General features: G+C 35.4%; 1 protein-coding gene across 3 annotated transcripts in view; it reads left to right on the forward strand.

The window, feature by feature from the left end:
- DNAH14 (dynein axonemal heavy chain 14) overlaps window positions 1–25,488 on the forward strand; it is a 433,094-nt gene that overhangs the window by 337,257 nt on the left and 70,349 nt on the right. For all 3 annotated transcript variants that reach the window (XR_008916229.1, XM_056815999.1, XM_056816000.1), the window contains exons 66-70: window positions 752–892; window positions 2,867–3,082; window positions 4,836–5,066; window positions 5,370–5,491; window positions 7,402–7,646. Coding sequence is in view for 2 of the 3 variants with exons in the window: in XM_056815999.1 (XP_056671977.1) it covers window positions 752–892; window positions 2,867–3,082; window positions 4,836–5,066; window positions 5,370–5,491; window positions 7,402–7,646 (955 nt within the window). In the remaining variant the exon portion in view is untranslated. The remainder of the gene's footprint in view (window positions 1–751; window positions 893–2,866; window positions 3,083–4,835; window positions 5,067–5,369; window positions 5,492–7,401; window positions 7,647–25,488) is intronic.

The raw sequence follows: 25,488 nt of genomic DNA on the forward strand, positions 1-25,488 counted from the left end.
ATCTCTTCCAGATGACTGGGTACTTAGTAATACTTATTGATTGATTGATAGTCTTAACAGAAATTGGGAAGTCATAGGAAAAATATCTCTGGAGGGGAAAATGCTATCATTTCAATTTTAAATATATTGCTTTTCAGTTTACAAGGAGATATCTAAGTGAAAATGTCCATCAGGCAGTAGGAGATGGATAGAAGGATGGGTGGTTCATTTTTCCACAGGGAGATAAGGGAAGAACTAACATTTTCTGATGAAATTCATTACAAACTTTTGAAATTCATTATTTTTTTCTCTTCTTCAACATAACTGAGGCAAAAAAATAAATAAATAAATAAACAAGTTCAGTTTTTTTCCAAGTGTAAAGAAATATGACATAGGCCTTGTATTCAAGAAGAAAAAAGAAGGCATCACAGGAATTAGAGAAGGAAATAATCCTGGTGATAGAAGATGGTGTGGTAAAAGCTTACGTTTAATAACAGAATCTATTCATCATTACAGTATGAATTCTATTTCCATTATTTATAATGGAATGGATCTGGTTTTAGAATCATTGGATCAATAGATAAGGCTTTACATCTAAGCTTTGCCTGCCTGTGAGATCATTGGATTGGAGCACATCAGTTCCTTCACTAATAAAAGCACATGGCCTGATTTACCTTACAGTCCCTTCCTTCCTCAGTCCATGACCCTAGGAGATGAATAGAAGTTGAAGTGAAAAGAAATGTTTTAATCCTCCATTTACATTGATTTTCAGATTGAAGGTCATTTGCAAGCTTTACAACTTGCCTACCATGACAATGTTGAGGAAAAAGAATATCTAGCAGATCGTAGACAACTAACAACTAAGCGCTTACATAGTGCCAATAATTTACTATCAGCTCTCGAAGATGAGAAGGTATTGCTTTTCACTTTTTTTTCAAAATTGATGTGATTTGAGTTCATAAAACTTACTATGCTTATTATTGTTCATTTAGCTTATGTAGCATCCTTCCTCTGAAGAACTCAAAAGATCATTTTCCTCTTATAAGTGTAAAACTGACCTCATATGACTTTCCGTGCATGATTTCTTATCATATTCACTAATCAGTTCCAGTAAGACTACATTTAGAAGATTTATGGTCGATATAACTATTCCTGATCAAACTATGTTTTAAAAAAAAGAGAGGAGGGGGGGCAGCTGGATAGCTCAGTGGATTGAGAGCCAAGCCTAGAGACAGGAAGTCCTGGGTTCAAATCTGACCTCAGCCACTTCCCAGCTGTATGACCCTGGGCAAGTCACTTAACCTTCATTGCCCAGCCCTTATCACTCTTCTGCCTTGGAATCAATACATAGTATTGTATTGATTCCAAGATAGAAGGCAAGTGTTTATTGAGAGAGAGAGAGAGAGAGAGAGAGAGAGAGAGAGAGAGAGAGAGAGAGAGAGAGAGAGAGAGAGAGAGAGAGAGATTCACCAGAATTTAAAAAGCAGATTAACTAATTTATCCTCTTACTTCTTAGGGCCATTCATATCTGATTAAGTGAAATCTGGCCTCAGACACCCACTATCTGTGTAACCCCGGGGCAGGTCACTTAACTGTGTTTATCTTAGTTTCTTTATCTGTAAAATGAGGATAAGAATAGCATCTATCTTCCACAGTTGTCATGAGGACCAAATATGATAATATCTGCAAAATGCTTAGCATAGCACTTGACACATAATGAGTTCTACATAAATATTAAGCTACTATTATTTTACATGTAAGATTTTGTTTCTCAAATTAAATTTCATTAGATTAAGCTAATCATTAAATATAGTTGATTTTTTTCAATCCTAATTCTGTTGTCCAACATGCTAGCTATCCCTCCCAGGTTAGTGTCATCTGCCAATTTGATAAGAATGCCATGTGATCATTTTCATCAGTCATTGATAAAGCATGTTAAACAGCTCAGGGCCAAGGATAACTCTGAGAACTATTTCCTTCCTCCTCCTCCTCTCATTGTCTCTCCCCCTCTCTACTGTTCCCTCTTTTCCTCTCACTTTTTTGCCTTCTATCTCCTAAAGACCCATTAACAACTTCTGGTTGTTTGTTTGTTTTTCCCTGCATTTATACTCCTACAGTTCTTTCTCTAGATGTCAATAGCATTCCTTTCATAAGTCCCTCAGAATTGTCCTGGATAGTTGTATTTATGTTAGTAACAAAGTCTTTTAATAGTGTCACTGTGATACATTATTTGCAGAATCCTCCCTTGCTTTTGTATCAATCCTCCTTTTCCTGCCTTTCCTTTCATCTTCTGTATTTGTCTTTTTTTTTTTTTTTAATCTAGAATGGTCAGTAGGTTTCCTGTACTTACTTCTGGATCTTTATAGACATGTCTGTCATTTCTTTGAAATTGTATCTGCTTTCCATAAAAGCTGTGGTCCACATCAGTCTGTCTAATTTTTCTCTCCTTTTCTAATATGAATTTTAAGATAAACTTTTATTTCTCCATGAGATTCCCATTATTTCTACATTGCATAACAGATCTTTTTGTCATATATTCAAAATAATAATAATATGACCACTCGGGAGGTTGAAAATCACTGCCCTAGAGACCTACGTATGCCTTGGTAATTTATGAATCATTGAATTTTTAGAGAAAGATATGAGTTTAAAGATTATGTAAACAAACTCCTCCTTTGTAAAATGAGTAAACTAAGGCAGAAATAAATAAAATGACCAGTTAGCAATGGAGCCAAGACAAGAGTTTTATCTGTTATATTTTTAGCCCAAGTAGCATTATTAGTAATGACACAATTTGAAGATTACTTTCTCATTTTTAAAAATTTGTAGTAGTAGTATTTCAATTGTGAATTGCTATTAACTTTTTTACTTTTCTCTGGTCATTAAGAGTCGATGGGAAGAAACAGTGACCTCACTAGACCAGCGGTTGGAAGGAATTGTGGGAGATATACTTATTTCGGCAGCATGTATTGTCTACAGTGGAGTGTTCCCAACTGAGTACCGCCAGTTAATTCTGAATGAATGGGAAAAAATCTGTACTGAAAACAACATTTCTAAATCTTCACAATTTTCTTTAATTGATGTCATGGGAAATAAACATGAGGTATTTATGTCTTACATTTGAATGGGCAATATGCCCTTTTAGGGTTTCCTCTTTTTAAAATTTTTAGGATGGAGATATTGCAGAGTTCTATATTCTCCAGAAGCCAAATTGGAAACATTTGGTTAAAATTTGAGTTTTAATGTCACAATCACAATTTCTCTTCAGAACTTGTCTGTTATTTATACTAAGTTCTTTCTACTATCCTCCAATCACCCTATCCTAGTGATCCAAAAGCTATTTGCCTTCTATGAACCCTCTAAGGTTGTTGGGGGGGGTTTCTGAGCAATTACTAAAATTATCAGATTTCATTCAGTTGCAGGGACTATTTTTAGACATAGAGCTATATATACATATATAAAGGCCTGTCACTCAGCAATTCAATCAGAAAATCTAAACTTATTATCTTAACATACCTAGCAAATGCAGGATTTTTTCTTGTTATTTGTTTTCTTGGTTTGGAATAATTCCAGATTTATTTGATAGATTATTGGCTAATACCCCAATCAAAATGGATATTGAGGGGCAGCTGGGTGGCTCAGTGGATTGAGAGTCAGACCTAGAGATGGGAGGTCTATGTTCAAATCTGACCTCAGATACTTCCCAGCTGTGTGACCCTGGGCAAGTCACTCAACCCCCATTGCCTAGTACTTACTGCTGTTCTGCCTTGGAGCCAATACTCAGTATTGACTCCAAGATGGAAGGTAAAGGTTAAAATAAAAAATGGATATCCAAACCAAAACTCAGTTCCTATAGCAGGTATCAATTACTATTAATTTTCTGGAGTTAAAAGATTAATTCTGACTTCATAAAAATCATGGAAATTTGGTGGTTGATATCTCCAATAACCCAGAATCTTTGGTTCTCTGTTATTCCTTGTCAATTTTCCATCATCTAATTCTGACCTCACTGATATGGTGATGACCTAAAGTTAGCCTCAGATGCATACATTTGGTTAGATTTTTATCAATCAACAGACTTTATCACAGGCACTTGATAATAGAGTCTAGCCCAAAAATGGAAGGTCCTCAGTTCGAATATGTCCTCAAACACTTCCAAGCTCTGTGACCCTGAGTCAGTCACTTAACCCCCATTGCCTAGCACTTACCACTTTGCAGCCTTGGAACCAATACCCAGTATTGATTCTAAGATGGAAGGTAAGGGTTAAAAAAAAAAAAGAAATACAATTCCATGGCAATGATGGTGATCCTAGCTTCTCAAAGGCTAAACTAATGGAATGCTAACTCTGCCACTACCACCAGACTAACAAAGCTAACAAGTATGGCCTTGATCAATAAATCGATGTATGAGCATGATGATGAGCTCTAAATCTGTTGTGTAGGGACCAGCCTAAGTAACTAACATCAAAGAGGCTCATCTATCACCAGAGTTGTGACCTCCAGATGATGGATTTTATTCAGCCATTCATTAAACTCTCTGTTCAAACATGGAGGACATTGTGATTCTGCATCAGTGAAGCTATTGTGCATAGCAATGAAGTCATAGGTCCATGAAATACTAAAGAAAGTCGGCACATTACAAAAGAAAACCATTTACAAATATATTGACCTCAAGGATTTTTTAAGTAGAAAACTTCTCTAGTGCACTTTGAAATAATTTGATTTACAAAAATTTGGTTTGCACACAACTTTTTATAAATAAGTGTTTTTGAAGCAAACCAAACCACTATCTGAAGAATACTAGGAATTATGAAAAAGCTTGTAATGGATTAAGAATACTAATATTTTCATTCTAGACGCGCCACTGGCATAATCAAGGTTTACCCCTTGGTCAGTATTCAATAGAAAATGCTATCTTGCTTAAGAATGGACTGCAGTGGCCTCTGCTAATTGATCCACATAAACAAGCCTACAATTGGCTACACCAGATGGAAGGTGGAAGACTTCAGGAAATCCATATTTCTGAAACGAATTATGTTAAAATAATTGAAAATGCAATGAAAACTGGAGGATGTATTCTCTTACAGGTATTTGGACAACAATGTTTTACCCAATGCTGTTCACAGAGATCTCATTGGTATTAACTATGTACTAAGGGCTATGGGAGGTATAACTTTGACAGAGAGGAAAATACACAATTAGAAAAAGCTGAGTTTAACCCAATTTGTTAAATTACCTATAAAGTGGGCCTCTTTGGTCTCAATTAATTGCCAAGTCAAATTTGTGAAAACACATTTTTTACTATGACAAAAAAAAATTTAACTGTAATGGTCTTTTGACATATCAGTTCCTTATGATAATAATTTTGCCTGTCTGCTATGGTTTTTCAGAATCTTCCTGAAACATTAGATCCAAGTTTAAAATCCATCTTAAAAAAAGACATCTATCACAAAAGAGGACAACCTTTTATCAAGATTGATGAAAATGAGATTGAATACAATTACAACTTTAGGTATTATTCCTCATACTTAACTTAAATAAAATATCCCTTAATTGTTAGAGAAAAGTTCAGTGATTAAATTCATACTGTGTATTTCAACTTGATTTTTTTTAGTCCAACACACTTTATTTAACTCTTAAGCAGTAGAGCATTTCTATTTACACAATTGCCAGTCTCACTGACTTGTGCTAATGTGGGTAGCAGTTTTATATCATACAAAGGGAAATAAATATGAAACTGGGCAGAAGAGTTCCAAGACAATTTTTGAAAAGGCTGATTAAAAACAGGATTATAATTTTAAAAGTAGAACTATTACTGAGATCTGAGTGCCACTTGTATGACATAAAAGTAGCAGCTGCAAAAATGTTTTCATCTTTATCCTGGCATCAAATAAAATCATTTTCATGTCAAGTGAAAGGGCATGGAAAACCTCCGAGATAATTTTCAGAGCAAAAATAAGGATGAAATCTCTAGGGATGACATCTCGAGAAATCTAGAAAAATCTGAGTTTTCATTTTGAGTGCTTTTCATCTTCATCACGAAAAATCACCATCAATCATTCCAAGACCAGAATTCTATACCTTTAGAACAAGAAACCTTTAAATGGAATCATCTATCTTTAAAGCATTTATAAAAATCAACTTGTTTAAACAAATAAAAACTCTATTCCGCATGCATATTATTCTGATCTCCTAGTATCCAGTTCTCCTAACAGTAACATTTCTCATTAATACAGGCATTTAAGATTTGTAAAGTGCTTTACAATAACCCTGAGAGGTAAAGAGTGTTAGTGTATTAATCCCCGTGGATCACAAAGCTACTAAGTATCTTATATAGGATTCAAACTCAAGTCTCTGAACTCCAATTGCTTCATTCTTTTCATTATATCACACTGCCTCTTATCCTAATCTCACTGACAACTGTATTTTGCAGTACAATATTCAAACAGTTTTTCTGTTCAGCGGGGTATTTAGTAATAGATCATCAAAATGTTTTGGACATGTCTATTATGTCAAAACTAAGGACATTGTCTATACAATTGCCAAAATAATCTCAATCTAGCTTTTGTCTGTATCTCAGAGCAGATAAAAATACTGTAAAAGTCTCACGTTGCCTTGCTGCTATTTCATTGTGAAATAAAGATGTAGACAACTTTAACGTCAGAATTCAAAGTTAGGCCAAGAGTGTGGCGATTTCCCATGGCCTACTATCATGTTATCTTTGGGTCAAGCTACACATTACTTTGGATTACTGAAACAGGAAATTGTTCCAACAAGTAGGGAGAGGGGCACCAAAGTTCACTTTGGGAGGCATCTAGGTAGCTCAGTTGATAGAGAGCCAGGTCTGGAGATGGGAGGTCCTGGGTTCAAATATGACTTCAGACACTTCCTGGCTCTGTGACCCTGCACAAGTCACTTAACCCCCAATTCCCAGTCCTTACTGCTCTAAGATGGAAGGTTAAGTTTGGTTTTTTTTTTTTTTTCAAATGCTCAATTTGTTCAAGAGACTAGTAAATGCTACTTATAGAGAAAAACCATTCAGCCACACATACCCAGGTTGTGGGCAGCCAAACATTCTGCTGAGTAACTCTTTATGCTAAAACTATATCTAGGATATATACAATGTGTGGCTTACCTTTTCTCTAACATAACACACACACACACACACACACACACACACACATAATGGAAAGATAATTTCTAGTGATGTTACCAGCCTAAAATAGTAGATTCATTCAATCATTCATTTATTCATCCAAGTGTTTTATGTTCTGAAGTTATTCTGTCTACAAGACAAAATAATGCTAAAAACTAATCACATACGGTTTTTTAGGTAAGCTACATTTTATATTTGTAGAAAAATAGTTTGATTACTTCTCTACATATTCAGAATATGACTAAAATGTCCTTTATATGTTCCAGGTTATATATAACAACAGAAATAGCCAACCCACATTTTCTTCCATCTGTTTATAATTACGTTACCATGATCAACTTCACAGTGACATTCCAAGGTTTGCAGGACCAGCTTTTGTCCACCGTTGTGATTCAAGAAGTCCCTCACTTAGAATATCAGCGTTATAAATTGTTAGAGAACATTTCTGCTGACCTTTTAACTCTCCGGGAACTAGAGGAAAAATCACTGAGTTTATTGCAAAAAACACAAGGTATGGTCAGGAATTTTCTGGGTTGGAAAGGACTTTGAACATCTAGAGATAAATCAGACAAAAAAGTCTGGAGGTTTCACCTACTGAATTTTTGGCAAAATGGGGTAGATTTTTATATATCTACTGATACATACATTAATAAAGTAGCTAAGCTATATCTTATTGTAACCATTGCCCTAGCTTTATTTTCTCTAGTTTCCTCATTAACTTTGAGTTCCTCTTTGAGCTTTGAGCTGGGGGAGGCAGCTAAGTGGTACAGTAAGTAGAGCACCACACCTAGAGTTAGGCAAATCTGAATTAAAATCTTATCTCAGACACAGCTGTGTGACACTGGACAAGTCACTGAACCCTGTTTGCCTCAGTTTCCTCACCTGTAAAAGGAGCTAGAGAAGGAAATGGCAAACCCTTCCAGAATCTTTGCCAACAAAACCCCAAATGGGATCACAAAGTATCAAACACAACTGAAGCAATTGAACAATAACCACCAAATTGCTGTAGAATTGACTTTAATACAAAATAAATTTTGCACATAAACTCTTTTACCTTGTAATCTTAGGTAAAATTGTTTAAGAAAGATTAACAAGTCTGAGTAAAGGCTAATTTTCAATGCCATATAGTGTTTAAAAATAGCATTTGAGGGCAATTCTCATTCAGAAAAATTTCAAGCTTTGCTCTGAGTTCAAAAAAATTGTCAAACTTTTCCCCCTCTCTTCCTTTTCTTGTTCTGACATATTGAATATCCATAGTTAATAAAAATCTAATAAAATATTACAGGACAGAAATATACATGATACTCAGAACACTGTCAAGTTATAACTATATGCTGTAATTTCTAGTTCACTGGAGCAAGAGAACAAAGTGATAAAAGTGTCACATGAGGGCTCTGTGGCAACTATGGGAGCATCTTATTGTCTTAAGCTTTATAGATTTTCCTTTTTTTTTTTACAACTGTCTTGCATAGAGCAAGGCACCATTTTTCCAATAGCATGTGCTCAGATCATGTCTCTATGTCACTTTTTGGTAATTCTTTGGTAATTTCAAACTTTGTCATTATTATTTTAGCTATTTTGGTGATCTGTGATCGGTGATCTTTGATTCACCACTGTAACTGTTTTGAGGTGCCTCATACCCATGTAATATGGCAAACAATCCATAAACAATATGTATGTTTTGGCTTCTCTATTTTAAGAAAATACTCTTCTTAGAGATATTTAACCAGGGTGAAAAGGGGGGAGAGGCACAGATGGGCACCTCAAGATTTAGAGTACTTGAGGTTTACAGAGAACCTTCTACCCTAAGAAACTCTTACTCCCTTCAGGGTTGCCTCACCATTATAAAGATTATCTGACTGCATTTAATTAACTAAAGATGAATTTAATAAAAGTTCAAACTGTAAAGGTATCAGGGTAGAGGAATATGGATTTGCCCTATACTTTACCACAGATTGGGTTTGAGTCTCAGCTTTTCAGCTGAGGCCAGGCCTCCCAGGCTGATGGAGGGTTTCTTTTATTCCTCTATATGCTATATCTGTGCTAGCTTTCTTAAGTTCAAAGTCTTTAGCAGTAGATAGCAAGAGGGAAAAAAGATTCTGACCTTCAGAGCTGATTGGGTCTATCTCTTTAGGCTAATGCCCCTAAAGATCATGCTACAGTTCCAACCACTCCCCTTAAATCATTTTGTTCGATAATACAATTACAGGAATCCAGGTAGAGCCCACAATTGGGGAAAAATCCAAGAATAGAAGTACTTCTATCCAGAGACAGGGATAGATTGCTCCTTCTAGTCTGAGGGCCAGGAAAAAGTTCCACTCAAGAGCAACTGTCACTCTCCAAGTATCCCCTACCCCCTCCAACTGCCTACGCCGTCCATCAATCTTCACTCTAACATTCCAACTGCTTTCTGCTCCACATCAGTGGCAGAAATGACAAAGCTTGATTTAGTTTTCCTTTCCACATTATCAACCAGCCATTTTCCTGCCTCCCTTTCCTTGGGTCTTCCTATTCCCTGAGATACAACAGTATCAAAGAATATTACATAAATTTAATTAATAAAGCAATATCATGGTTTGAAGGGATTGAGTTCATTTGGGGGGATAGCATTTGTGGATAAAATGCTATCAAAAAACATCACATGCCACAGAGAAATCGTTCATGAAAGAGTCATCGATGAAGCAAACTTCATTGTTGTCTTCTTTGCCACTCCATCACTCCAACCTTTAGCAAATACCACCCTGATTAGTTGGTAGCCATCAACACTGAGGCAAGATGGCCAAAAAGATGCTGAAGATAATGGTTAGCATTTTTAAGAAATAAAATATTTTTAAATTATAATATATCATTTTTATAATTTTGTTTAATTTTTAGAATATTTTTCCATGTTTATATGATTCATTTTCTTTCCTTCCCCTATTCCCTCCCTGCTCCCAGAGCCAACAAGCAATTCCACTGGGTTGTACAAGTGTCACTTGACACCTATTTCCATATTATTCATCTTTGTTATAGAGCAATCTTTTAAAGCCTAGACCCCAAATCATATACTTATTTATACATAGGATAAGTGATGTCATATGTTTTGTGTTAGCATTTCACACCCATAGTTCTTTCTCTCAATGTGAATAGCATTCTTTTACATAAGTCCTTCAGGAGTGTCCTGGCTTATTGCATTGCTACTAGTAGCAAGGTCTATTACATCGGATTTTTCCACAATGTTTTACTTTCTGTGTACAGTGTTCTTCTGGTTCTGCTCATTTCACTTTGAATCAGTTCATTGAGGTTCTCCTAGTTCATATGGAAAGCCTCCAGATCATCAATCTTTAAAACACAATAGAATTCCATCACAATCATATACCACAATTTGTTCAGACACCCCCTCATTTTCCAATTATTTTGCCACCACAAAGCCTGTAGCTATGAATATTTTTGTACAAGTATTTTTCCTTATTATCTCTTTGGGGTACAAAGCCAGCAATGGTATTACTGGATCAAAGGGTATGCATTGTTTTAAAGCCCTTTGCATATAATTCCAAAATGCCTTCCAGAATGGTTGGACCAATTCACAACTCAACCGGCAATGCATTAGTGTCCTGATTTTGCCACATCCCCTCCAACATTTATCACTTTCCTTTGTTACCATATTGGTCAGTTGGTGAGGTGTAACGTGGTACCTCAAAGTCATTTTAATTTGCATTTCTCTAATCAAAAGGGATTTAGAACACTTTTTCATGTGCTTATTGATAATTTTCATTTCATCCTGTGAAAACTGCCTATTCATATCCCTTGAATATTTGTAAATTGGGAAATAGCTTGATTTTTTGTAAATTTGACAATTCCTTTTATATTTGGGAAATTAAATCTTTGTCAGAGAGTTTTGTTATTAAAATGTTCTCCCAGTTTGTTGCTTTCCTTCTAATTTTGATTACATTGGTTTTGTTCATGCAGAAACTTTAACTTGATATAACAAAATTTATTAATTTTTACATTTTGTAATATTATCTTTCTCCTGCTTGGTCTTAATTTCGTTCCTTTCCCATAGATCGGACAGATATACTATTCTATGTTCACCTAATTTGTTTATGATTTCACTCTTTATATTTGTCATTTACCCACTCTGAGTTAATCTTGGTATAGGGTATAAGACATTAATCTAAGCCTAATTTCTCCCAGTTTTCCAATTCTCCCAGCAGTTTTTGTCATATAGTGGGTTCTTGTCCCAAAAGCTTGGATCTTTGGGTTTATCAAACACTATTTTGCTACTGTCATTTACTCCAAACCTATTACATTGATCCACTCTTCTGTCTCTTGGCCAATACTATATAATTTTGATGATCACTGATTTATAGTATAGTTTGAGATAGTTTGAAAGCTAGGCCTCTATCCTTCACATTTTTTTTCATTATTTCCCTTGGTATTCTTTATCTTTTGTTCTTTCAGATGAACTTTGTAATAATTTTTTTCTAATTCTACAAAAAAGTGTTTTGGTAGTTTGATAGGTATATCACTGCATAAGTAAATTAATTTAGGTAGGGTTGTCATTTTTATTATATTAATTTGTCCTACCCATGAGCAATGGATGTTTTTTCCAATTGTTTAGATCTAGTTTTATTTGTATGAAGAGTGTTTTGTAGTTATGTTCATATAATTCCTATATTTGTCTTGACAAGTAGATTCCCAGGTATTTTATCTTATCTAGAGTAACTCTAAATGGAGTTTCTCTTTCTAACTCTTGATGGATTTTGTTGGAAACATAGAAATGCTGATGATTTATGTGGATTTATTTTGTCCCCTGCAACTTTGCTAAAGTTATTGATGTTGTTTTAGTTGATTTTCTTGGATTCTCTACGTATGACATCATGTCATCTGCAAAGGACAATAGTTTAGTTTCCTCATTGCCTACTTTAACCCATTCAATTTCTTTTTCTTCTCTTATTGCTACTACTAGCATTTCTAGTACAATATTAAATAGTAATGGTGGTTATAGGCATCCTTGTTTTACTCCTGATCTTATTGGGAAGGCATCTAACTTATCACCCTTGCAGATGATACTTGCTGATAGTTTTTAATAAATACTGTTTATTATTTTGAGGAAAGGCCTTTCTTTTTTTAATTGAAAATTTTTATTTAATTAATTTAGAATATTTTTCCATGGCTACATGATTATATTCTTTCCCTCTCTTCTTCCCCCACCCCCACCCCATATCTGATGCACAATTCCACTGGGTTTACTTGATCAAGACCTATTTCCATATTATTGATAATTTCACTAGGGTGATCATTTAGAGTCTACATCCCTAGTCATATCCCTATAAACCCATGTGATAAAGCAATTGTTTTGCTCCTGTGTTTCTATTCCCACAGTTCTTCCTCTGAATGTCGATAGAGTTCTTTCTCATAAGTCCCTCAGAATTGTCCTGGATCATTGCATTACTGCTAGTAGAGATGTCCATTGCATTCAATTGTACCACAGTGTATCAGTCTCTGTGTATAATGTTTTCCTGGTTCTGCTCCTTTCACTCTGCATCAATCCCTGGAGGTCATTCCAATTCACATAGAATTACTCCAGTTCATTATTCCTTTGAGCACAATAGTATTCCATCACCAACAGATACCACAATTTGTTCAGCCATTCCCCAATTGAAGGACATCCCCTCATTTTCCATTTTTTTTGCCACCACAAAGAGCGCAGCTATACATATTTTTGTACAACTGTTTTTCCCTATGATATCTTTGGGGTATAGACCCAGCAGTTGTATGACTTGATCAAAGGATAGACAGTCTTTTAAACCCCTTTGAGCATAGTTCCAAATTGCCATCCAAAATGGTTGGATCAATTCACAACTCCACCAACAATGCACATCCCCTCCAACATTTATTACTAGGAAAAGCCCTGCTATGCCTATACTTTCTAGTGTTTTCAATAGTTATAGGTATTCTATTTTGTCAATAGGTTTTTCTGCATCTATTGAGATAATCATGTGATTTCTATTAGTTTAGTTGTTGATATGGCCAGTTATGTTGATGGTTTTCCTGATATTAAACCATCCTTACATTCCGGGTATAAATCCCACCTGGTCATAGTGGATAATCCTTTCAATAACTTGTTGTAGCCTTTTTGCTAGTGTTTTATTTAATACTTTTGTAACTATGTTCGTTAAGGAGATTAGTCTATAGTTTTGCTTCTCTGTTTTTGGTCTTACTGGCTTAGGAATCAGTACCATATTTGTATCATAAAAAGAATTTTATAAGACTCTTTCTTTGCCTATTTTGTCAAATAGTTTGTAGAGTATTGGGAATAATTAATCCTTAATTGATTTAGAATCCTTAATTGATAGAACTGACTTGTGAATCCATTTGACCCTGGAATTTTTTTCTTAGGGAGTTCTTTGATGGCTTGTTAAATGTCTTTTTCTGATATGGGATTATTTAAGTATTCTATTTCCTCTTATGTTACTCCAGACAATTTATATTTTTGTAAATATTCATCCATTTCACCTAGATTACCATATTTATTGCCATATAAATGAGCAAAATAGTTCTTAATAATTACCTTAATTTCCTCTTCATTAGAAGTGAGGTCACCCTTTTCATTCATGATACTGATAATTTGGTTCTCTTCTTTCTTTTTCTTAATTAGATTAACCAATACTTTATCTGTTTTATTTGTTTTTTTAAAAATACCAGCTCCTAGTCTTATTTATTAGTTGAATAGTTCTTTTACTTTCAATTGCATTAATTTCTCCTTTGGTTTTTAGGATTTCCAATTTGGTCTTAATCTGTGGGTTTATAATATGTTCTTTCTCTAGTTTTTTTAGTTGCATGCCCAATTCATTAATCTCCTCTTTCTCTGTTTTGTTAATATGGATGCTCAGGGATATAAATTTTCCCCTGAATACTGCTTTTTCAGTATCCAAAAAATTTTGATATGTTGCTTCCTCATTGTCATTCTTTTCAATTAAATCATTAATTGTTTCTATGATTTGTTTTTTAACCAAACAGTTTTGGAGAATAAGATTATTTAATTGTTAATTAATTGTTGATTCTCTCTCCATGTACCCTCAATAATTATAATTTTTATTGAATTATGATCTGAAAAGTTTACATTTATTATTTCTTCTTTTTTGCATTTTTGCAATGTTTTTCTGCAGTAGTACATGGTCAATCTTTGTGAATATACCATGTGCTACTGAAAAGAAGGTGTATTCCTTTTTATTCCTATTCACTTTTCTCCATATATCGATTAACTTTAATTTTTCCAAGATTTCAATCACATCTCTTCTTTCTTATTTATTTTTTGATTTAGATCTGATAGAGGAAGGTTGAGGTCTCCCATTAGTATTACTATCTATTTCCACCTTAAGCCACAATAGCTTCTCCTTTAAAAATCTGGATGCTATACCATTTGGTACATACATGTTGAGTACTGATATTTCTTCATTGACTATGCTACCTTTTATCAGGATGTAACTACCTTCCTTATCTCTTTTAATCAAATCTATTCTTACTTTGGCTTTGTCAGATATCATGATTGTGACTCCTGCCTTCTTTTTCTCAGTTGATACCTAATAAATTCTTTTTTTTTAATTTAGAATATTTTTCCATGGTTACATCATTCATGATCCCTCTCCACCACCACCACCATTCTTTCTTCCCCCCTATAAGAGCCAACAAGCAATTCCACTGGTTTGGAAATGAAAACAGAATTGAGCTCTGGGCTTTCTGCCACTGAGGTGGAACCAACAGCAGTTGGAATGTTGGAGTGAAGATATTGACAACGATGACAGTGGGTGGGGGGAGGGGTGACTTGGAGAGTGACAGTTACTCCTGAGGACTCTCTTTCCTGGCCCTCGGACTATAAGGAGCTCTCTCTCCTTGTCTCTGGATAGAAGTACCTCTATTCCTGATTTTTACCTACTATGTGCTCTACCTGGATTCCTGTGATTGTGTCATCGAACAAAAGGATTTAAGAAGAGTGGTTTGAAACTAAGTCCAGTCTTTAGGGTGTAGTCTAAAGAGACAGGCCCAACCATCTCTGAAGATCAGAACCTGTTCTTCCTCTTGTTGTCTACTGCTAAGACTTTGAATTCATGAAAGTTAGCATAGATTAGCATAGACCGGAATAAAAGAAACCTACCAGCTTGGGAGACCTGGCCTCAGCTCAAAAGCTGAGAAAGACTCAAACCCAATCTGGGAAAAAGTATAGGGAACCTCTCTTCCCTCTACCCTGATATCTTACCGATCCAAACTTGTTATTAAATTCATCTTTATTTAAATAACTCGCAGTCAGATAAGAAGAGAACTATCATTTCAGAGGACATAGAGGGAGCAGAATGTAACAACAGCCATTCAACCATAAATGGTCCTTATAGGACCTCTGTCAGGCGACCTTGGTCTGGGGAGGGAGGCTTATCTCTCAGGAGAGTCCATGCTTACCTACCCTGGGGTATCTTCAACATAAATCAATAGAGAAGACATCCCCACAGGCTATCATTGTTGACTGATTTCTTGGGAACCCCATTTTTCAAAGACAGCCTCTCAACAAAGGGTATCTCTCTCCTTTTACCTCACCAGAATCCATATTCCCTCTATCCCTTCAACTATTCCATTCCTTGTTACAAAACCTTCCTTATCCCCTGTACCTCTTCAATCCTCTACAATTCCTTTAACTATTATACTGGGTTATACATGCATCATTGTTCAAAACCTATTTCCATGTTATTCATATTTGCAGTAAAGCAATCCTTTAACATCAAAAACACAATCATATCCCCATTGAACCATGTGATTGATCATATGTTTTTCTTCTGCATTTCTACTCCCACAGTTTTTTCTCTGGATGTGGATAGCATTCTTTCTCCTAAAATGTCTGGATTGTCCTGGGTCATTGCAAGGCTACTAGTCTATTACACTCAATTGTACCACAAAGTATCAGTCTCTGTATAGTTTTCTACTGGTTCTGCTCTCTTCACGCTGCATCAATTCCTGGAAGTCATTCCAGTTTACATGGAATTCCTCCATTTCTTTATTCCTTTCAGCATAATAATATTCCAATACCAACATATAACACAATTTATTGAGTCATTCCTCAATCAATGGACATCCCCTCATTTCCAATTTTTCACTACCACAAAGAGTGTCGCTATAAATATTTTTGTACAAGTATTTTTACTTATTATCTCTTTGAGGTACAGACCAAGCAGTGGTATGGCTAGGTCAAAAGATAGGCAGTCTTTTAAAGTCCTTTGGGCATAGTTCCAAATTGCCCTCCAGAATTATTCACAATTCTCAACTCCACCAGCAAAGCATTAGTGTCCTGATTTTGCCACATCCCCTCCAACATTTATCACTTTACTTTGCTACCATATTGGTCAGTTGGCTAGGTGTAAGGTGGTACCTCAAAGTCATTTTTATTTGCATTTCTCTAATCAGGGGGCATTTAGAACACTTTTTCATGTGTTTATTGATAATTTTCATTTCATCCTTTGAAAATTGCCTATTCATATCCCTTGAACATTTGTAAATTGGGGAATAGCTTGATTTTTTTGTAAATTTGACTTCGTTCCTTATATATTTGGGAAATTAAACCTTTGTCAGAGAGTTTTGTTATAAAAATGTTCTCCCAGTTTGTTGCTTTCCTTCCAATTTTGATTACATTCATTTTGTTCATACAAAACCTTTTTTAATTTTATAAGAAAATATTCTTCTTACAGATATTAACCATGGGTGACATGGGAAAGAGGTATGGACAAGCACCTCAATATTTAGTGTTGCATGCTATTTCCTTAATATGTGAAATTAATTTTCTTTAAATCTTTCACTGTACTCAGTCTTACATATAAGTCCCATTTTCCATCTGTCCTCTTCTTGTATAAACAAATTTACAAAGTTCAAAGTCTTAGTTGTCCATTTCAGCTTTTTCTCTTTGTTTCTTCTCTCTAGCAGCTTTTTTTTATACTTTTCCTCTAGGATGCTTTAAAATCTTTTCCTCTGGATTGGAAAGTTGTCTTCTTCTTGTTGCTATGGCATGCTTGACTGCTGGGATCTCTTCTCAAACATTATGTGGCACTATTCTTTCTTTGTAGTATACTTTTTGATGTTAATCAGTTTTTGTTGTCATTTCTCAGCACTATCTCTTGTGTAACTCTCTTCTTCTTCCATGTCTGTTACAGTGGTGTTGGATTTTTCTGGTTTTAAGTGAGAACAGTGGAACCATGAGTCTTTCCCTGCAACTTTTATACCTGTCAGAGTAGTAAGCAATACTTCATGTGGTCCAGTCCATTTTATGTCTGTAACCTATTTTCTGTTGAGATTTTTTATGTATACTTTGTTTCCTGGTTTGATGTTGTGCAAATTGTAATCCAGGGGTACTGTTTGTTGTATCAAACCCATTTTTTTCAACTCTGCTATTCTTGTTTGTAAAGCTTGTATATATTTTATTTATTGACAATCTCCTCTTATCATTGCAATGTATACTGGCTGACAAGTCCTTCCTTGACAAATTGTGTGTCCATATAGCATCTCAAATGGAGAGATGTGCAGATCTCCACTGGGTCTTGTTCTAAGATGGAACAGAACTAATGGTAGAATGTCTATCCATTTTAGGTGTGTTTCTGTCCAAAATTTACCTATTAATGTTTTGATGTCTTTATTTAATCTCTCCATTTGCCATGAACTTTGAGGATGATACACTGTGTGGTATGTTGCTTGTATTCCTAGATTTTTATAAATTTCGTATCTTTGGTGGTGTCCCTTCTTTAACTTCTACTTTTACTCATGTTGCTGACTTTAGAATCTCTATATCTGTAAAATGTGTAACCCAAAGTCCTCTAGTACATCACTTGGTATTTCAAATATTATACCTTCATTCTCATCTTGTACATCATCCACTTGCCCCATGAACAGCAATGAATAATATTTTAAAGAGTCTTTTGGTAGATGTAGAAAGATTTTCCCCGATTTATCACATTGAATGGTCACCCCAATTTTACATAAAAAATTTCTACTGAGGTTAGGTAGGCATTCTGTGATTAACAAGAATGTGTGTTCTGTTGTTAGGGGTCTTAGAGTTACCATCTTTGATTTTAGTTTTGGTACTCTGTTTTTCCCCTGCTGCACCCATTATTTGTATGTAACTTGTGATTTGGCTGTCTTCAGGAGATGTTTTTAAAACAGATTTAGGATTTAGTTGCCCCTGTATTGATAAGAGCTGGGTAGATTTCATTACCCACTTTTATCATGACATATGATGTTCAGTGTTCTCAGTTTGTTGGCATACTTGGACCATAGGTGCTTGTATTTCTATTTTGTTCATATCTCCATTTTGTTCTTCAGCTACAGATTTCTCTTGTTGCTTTGAACATTTATTTTGCAATCCATCATTAGTTTGCAATGGAATTGCATTAGCATGGAGACTCTTAAGTTGGTGTAATAATGTCTGTTTACTTTTTCCTGTGCAGTTGCTATTGGTTGGAATTCTTTGACATAAAGATATAATGTTGACTTGTCTATTATGTCATCGGTATGTTCTTTTGTAATATCATTCCTGCTTTCAATGTCATTGTCTCCAGGAGGTCTGATAATTTGAATGTTCTCTGTTATTGCATTTTCCTCCCCCTTGGACCATTTTGTTGCTTGCTCATTTGCTTCAATTAATTCAGTTGCAGTTTGTGTAGAATTTTAAAACAGTCTAATATTTATGTTTCATATGGTTTTGCTTTTTCTATTAGTATTTGTTCTGTACTTTCTATTGCTAAAGTATACTCTTTCTTTCTGCTACGTTACTTTTGTCTTGTGCTGAGAAATGTTGCAATTCACTGTTACTTAGATCTAATCTTTTGTGTTCTTTGCTTTTTAAATTATAGTTTACAATGAGTTTAAGGTTTATGTGCTATAGATTGTTGCCAGATCTGTTCCTTCCCCTTTCTTTGTATCTTGTTTCACTGTTCCAAAAATTTTCTCTTTCATCTCTGTTACATCATTATCTAATTGAATTTCTTCTTCTATCTGCTCTTTAATTTTATTTTGTGTTTTTGGACCTCCTAATTCTGTTTGCATGCATTTTCCTTTTTCCCATTTCTCTTTCCCTTTTTTCTTTTGATGTTATCCCATGCACCTGGCTTCATAATTGACTTTGATTAATAGCCCCTGAAATGATTTGTGAATGACATGGTTTCACCCCCTGTTGGATGAATTTCTCCATGGTTTCTAAATTTGGTGCTTGCAATGAATTCTTGCAATAACAATTGCCACATTTTGCATTTGTGTATTGTTACTGCTATACTTTATATTGCTTTTTCAGGACATCTTTTTGTTGTTAGCTTGGACTAATTGTGCCTTTAAACAGTGGTCACAAACTATGTGTCCCAATTTTCTGCATAGGAAACATGTGGGTACATTTCTCCTTTGATTGTTTTGTGTGTTAATTTATTGTGGGTTTGTAGGACTTCAGAGTGGCTAGATTTTTTATTTCCTCAATTTCTTTTTGTTTAATTGTGCTATCTTCCTCCTTGGGCTTGGTTTTAAGCTCTTTTATTATTTCATCCTTTTCATTTAAGATTATTTAATAACCTGTGAATATGTAAGTTGCAGTTTTTCTTAAATCTTCCAGACTTAGTGTTTTCCAGTCTGGGCATTAAAGTTTAAGATATGATCTAATAGGTGTGTTAATCCCTTTCACAAATTGTTTCCTTATGTGCTGGAGATTTTGTTCATTTAAATTTTCAAAGCCAAGCACATCCTCTGATATTTAAATTACCCTATCAAGGAATTTTGATGAATGTTCCCCACACTCCTACCTCAGTTTCTCAAATTGTCCCCAAGTATCTGCTCTTTTTGAAAAACTTTTCATTGCCTCTAATAGATCTTCTCTGGCCTTTCTTAGATAATGTATATTTCCATTATTAGATAACTCTGAGTCTGTTTCTTCCTCTGGCCCTGATGTTAAATTTGGATTATTTCTAGTTTCATCAATGAATTGTTGTTTTTCCCTTTTTTAAAATAATTCTGAGAGAAGAATTTCAATGTCCTGAAAATTTGGATCTTAAAGCCTAATTCTTTACTCTTTTAAAGTCTTTCAAGCAGCACATAGGCTCTGACAACCAGGAACGCATCCTTTTTTTCAGACTTTCAAAGTCTGCTGCTGTAAATGCCTTATGTGTTTTAATATGAATTATGCTGGCACCTGCTTCTAAGCTTGTTTGATATCTTAGTGGCAATATTGGTATTCCCCCTTCAGGCCCATCTGTCTTTTCTTGATAAGTTACATTGTTATTTTTAGGTGTGTCTTGTTGTGTGTTAATATCTTTACAATTTTGTTTCTCCTCAGTTAGTTGCTTAAACATTTGCTTTAGCTGTGTCATCTCCTCCCTCATTGCTAAAATCACCATAGCCATTTCATTGTCTTTTGCTTTTTTCTCATAAATTAGATGCACACATTTTTTCAGGGCATTGTATAATTGGATTAAGGAAAATAATACTCAAGCACATGTAGGAATGAAGGAAATCAAGTGATCTAAACTAATCTTCAGCCATTAAAAACTTTCGTAGATGTTAAGCAGAAAATAAATCATGACAAAAAATAAGTTGTAAACCATATAAAAGAAATGTCCTATCAAGGCTAGATAGCCCATGTCAAGTAATAATTTCTTTTCCATCTTATATCTTGAAAAGCTTTTTGCAAAGGAAAAAATGTTTTTAAGTCTGACCCTTTAAGAGTTGCCTCCTCCTTTCAGAATGGGTGGTTTATTATTGGCTGTGGTGTTGCTAGGCAGATTAACTATATTCAACACTGCTCTCAAAATGGCTAATTTCCACAGTCACACAGGCTTTTGAAATATATGTAGACCCAATCTCTCTCAAACTTCTCTAACACCTCCAACTGCCTTCTTCTTCCCAAATTCCTGGCAAAATAGGCTGGAAAACCTAGCTGGCTTTTCCAAAAACTGTAAAATAATATTCTTCTTATAGATATGGGTGAAAGATTTAGGGTACTTGAGGTACAGAATACCTTCTCCCCTAAAAAACTCTTACTCCCTTCAGGTTCCCCTCACCCTTACAAAAATTATATGACTGCATTTATTTCACTAAATATGAATTTAATAACAAGTTTAGATCAGGAAGGAATCAGGGTAGAGGGAAGAGGGATTTTCCCTATACTTTGCCACAGATTGGATTTGAGTCTCTCTCAGCTTTTCAGCTGAGGCCAGACCTCACAGGCTGGTGGAAGGTTTCTTTTATTCCTGTCTATGCTGTATCTGTGCTAGCTTTCTTAAGTTCAAAATCTTTAGAAGTAGACAGCAAGAGGGAAAAAATAATCTTACTTTCAGAGCTGGTTGGGCCAGTCTCTTTAGGCTACACCCTAAAGACTGACCTTATATTTCAAACTGTTCCACTTAGATCCTTTTGTTCAATGACACAATCACAGGAATCCAGGTAGAGTATGCAGTTGGGAAAAATCCAGGAATAGAGAGAGACAGGGAGGGAGTGCTCCTTCCAGTCAGAGAGCCAGGAAAGAGTAACCCTTGAGAGCAACTGTCATTCTCCAAGTCTCCCTTCCCCCCTCCAACTGCCTTCACTATCAATATCTTCACTCCAACATTTCAACTGCTGTCTGCTCCACTTCAGTGGCAGAAATGACAAAGCTTGATTCAATTTTCCTTTTCACAACTTGATATAATCAAAATTATTAATTTTATATTTTGTAGTGTTCTCTATCTCACACTTGGTCTTAAATTCCTTCCTTTCCCATAGATCTGACAGATATACTAGTCTATGTTTACCTAATTTGCTTATGATTTCCCTATTTATATTTAAGTCATTTACCCACTCTGAGTTAATCTTAGTATAGGGTGAAAGATGTTGATCTAAATATAATCTCTCCCATACTGTTTTCCAATTTTCCAAGTAGCTTCTGTTAAATAGTGAATTCTTGTCCCAAAAGCTGGGGTCTTTGTGTTTATCAAGCGCTAGTTTAATGGAGTCATTTACCCCTAGTCTATTCTATTGATCCACTCTTCTGTCTCTTAGCCAGTATCATATTGTTTTGATGACCACTGCCCAATAAATTCTGCACTAGTCTCTTACATTTACCCTGTGTGTATCTACCTGCCTTATGTGTTTCTTGTAGATAACATATGGTAGGATTTTGGTTTTTAATCCACTCTGCTATCTGCTTCTGTTTTATGAGTGAGTTCATCCCATTTATATTCAAATTTATAATTACCACCTGTGTATTCCTCATCATTTTGATTTCCTCTTTTAGTCCTTTCTTCTTTCACTATTTTCTTCTACACCAGTGTTTTGCTTTTAATCAGTCCTCCTTTTCCCCACTCTTATTTTACTTTCCTTCCCACCCCCTCCCTTCTTATTCCCTCTTATTTTTCTTTAAGGTCTATTAATTGCCCCCCCAATCTTTCCCTTCCTTTTAATACTCCCTGCCCCACTCCCCACCTTTGTTATTCCCTCTCAACTTCCCTGTAGGGTAAGATAGAATTCTATACCCTAATAGATGGCTGTTCTTCCCTCTCCGAACTGATTCCATTGAGAGTAAGGTTTAAGTATTACATTTTAGCACTCCCTTCCTCTCCTGATAATAATATTCTTCCCCCACCCCATGAGCCTCTTTATATAGTATAATTTATCCTATTTTTCTTCTTCCTTCGTGTTGTTCTAAGTACCATCCTCTTCCTCCCACTTTTGTTTTACATATCATCTTGAACAACTTAGTTCCACAACCTCTGCCTATGAATAATTCTATCTACTATGAAAATGAAAATAATTTTAAGGAATATAGATATCATTTTTCACATAAAAAATATCAATTTAACCTTACTGAAGCCCTTTAAAAATTTTTCCCTCTTTCTTGTTTACCTTTTTATGGTTTTCTTGAATTTCATATTTGGTCATCAAATTTTCCATTTAGTTCTGTTTTTTTTTTGTTTTTTTTTTAGGAATGCTTAGAAATCTTCTATTTTGTTAAATGCCCATACTTTCCCCTGAAAGTGTATAGTCAGTTTTAATGGGTAGATGATTCTTGGTTGTAGATCCAATTTTCTTCCCTTCCTGAATATCATATTCCAAGCCTTGTACTCCTTTAGTGTGGAAGCTGCCAGATCCTGTGTAATCCTGACTGGTGCCCTTTGATATCTGATTTGTCTCTTTCTGGCTTCTTGTAATATTTTCTCTTTAGCTTGGAAGGTCTTGAATTTGGCATTGCTAGGGGTGGTCTTTTGAGGATTTAATATAGAGGGTGATTTATGACATCTTTCAATATCTATTTTTCCCTCTTATTAAAGAACACCAGGGCAATTTTCTTGAATAATTTCTTATAGTATGATGTCAACATTTCTGTTTGTTTCCAGGTTTTCAGGTAGGCCTATGATTCTCAAATTGTCTCTTCTAGATTGGTTTTCCAGATGGGTCGTTTTCTTAGTGAAATTTCATGTTTCCCTTTTTTTGTCATTCTTTTGACTTTACTTTATTAATTCTTGCAATCTTTTGAGATCATTGGCTTTTACTTGCCCAATTCTAGTCTTTATAGATTGATTTTCAGCTATGATCTTTTGATTTTCCTTTTCTGTTTGTTCTATTCTGCTTTTCAAGGCTTCCAATAGGTCATTTCTGGTATCCAATTTGTTTTCTGTGCCTCTTTTTCCATGTGGGCAACTTTGTCTTTTAAGCTATTATTTTCTTTTGGTATTACTTTTGTTTCTTTTTCCCACTTTTCTTCCCATTTTTTTCTATATTTCTCACTTGGTTCTTGATCTCCTTTTTGAGTTCTTCAAGAGCTTGTGACCAATTTCCTTTTTTTTTTTTTTGAAAGTTTGGATGTGTTTGCTTGCTTTTCATTCTTTGCTGTTGCTTCTGTATTTTGTTCTTTTTCTCCTTAGAAATTATCCAGGGTCAAAAGCTTTTTGCTGTTGCTTATTCCTTTTCCTTTTAGTGGATTGGGGTTCCTGCATGTTGGTGGACATTGCTTTCTTAGCTTCTGTCTTGCAGGACTTTGCCTTAGTAGTATCTTTCCTCCCCAGTCAGAAACCTGAAGGAGGAGGACAAGCAACTCTGTGATGTTCATTTTGTAGCACACTTTAAAGAATTTTGCCCTGAGGCTATTTTTCCAGTCCCTGCTGCCTCTGCTGTGGTCAGCCTTGTTTCTGCCAATCTCCACACTCTGGTGTCTAGACTCTGTTTTCTTCAACCTCAGATCCCAAGTCTCACTGCCAAGGCCTTTCACTGCTCTGAGGTAAGTCTGTAGTGCTTTTAGCTAGCCCCTGAGAATTTAGAAATTGCCCCAACCCTCACTCTAACTCTGGCATGATACATGGTGTGGGGGAGGAGTGATCAGCTTGCCCTTTGATAAGTGCAGTTTTGCCCTTTCATAGCATGGAAATCCCTCAACACAGCCTACCTTTAAGGCTGTATCCAATGGGAAAGTCCCTTTACTTGTCTGATTTTTATTTCTGTCCTTTGGAGATGTTTTGTATTGATTAGTTGGAATGAGATTCAGAAAGCTCCTGCTACTCTACCTCCATCTTAGCTCCACTCCATTTTTTAGACATATTATTATTGCACACTAAATAGACCAAAGCATAGTGTAAATATAACTTTTTTAGTCTGCACTGGAAACCAAAAGAATCCATGTGACTCACTTTATTGTGATGGTCAGGAACTAAACCCACAATATCACTGAGGTATGCACACACACACACACACACACACACACACACACACACACAAATGCACACAGAGGCAGCAGGCTGAATTTGGCCTGAAGGTCATACTTTGCCAAACCCTACATTAAGACAATATATAAGCTTTCTTCCGTCTTCTTCCTGAAATTGACAAACAAGTTTAGAACTAAGATTCTGAGGGACCCAAAAAAGAGAAGAAGCTTCTACCTACCCTAAGTTAACCATCATTACCCTACCTAAAAGAGTCTTGAGTACTCCAACTGAAAAAAATGTTGGTGACACTACAGTTAAATAGAGGACTCTACCACCCAGCCCAGGCAGTGGTGAAACAGGGTAAAAATTGTAGTTGCTCATCAAAGAGCTACCAGTTCTGTCCCGTACAGGTACCCTCTCCTGACCCCTATCTACCTAATCTCTCCTTGGAAGCAGCTGCCCTCAGTGATAGAGAGCACCAATACCAGTCATTTCCAGCAGTCATGGTCCAGGGTTTATAAAAAATTAATGGATGTGCTTAATTAATTAGCCTATGCATTTGGTCTGTGGGTATATTAGCTGCACTCCATTCCCTATATCTTAAGATATGGTCCATAAATCCAAATTCCTTTCCCAAATACCATCTTCTTAATAAGTTATCCATTTCCCAAATCTGCCTTTCTCCTCTGA

Source organism: Monodelphis domestica, chromosome 2 (assembly GCF_027887165.1).
Source record: "Monodelphis domestica isolate mMonDom1 chromosome 2, mMonDom1.pri, whole genome shotgun sequence".
Lineage (NCBI taxonomy): Eukaryota > Metazoa > Chordata > Mammalia > Didelphimorphia > Didelphidae > Monodelphis > Monodelphis domestica.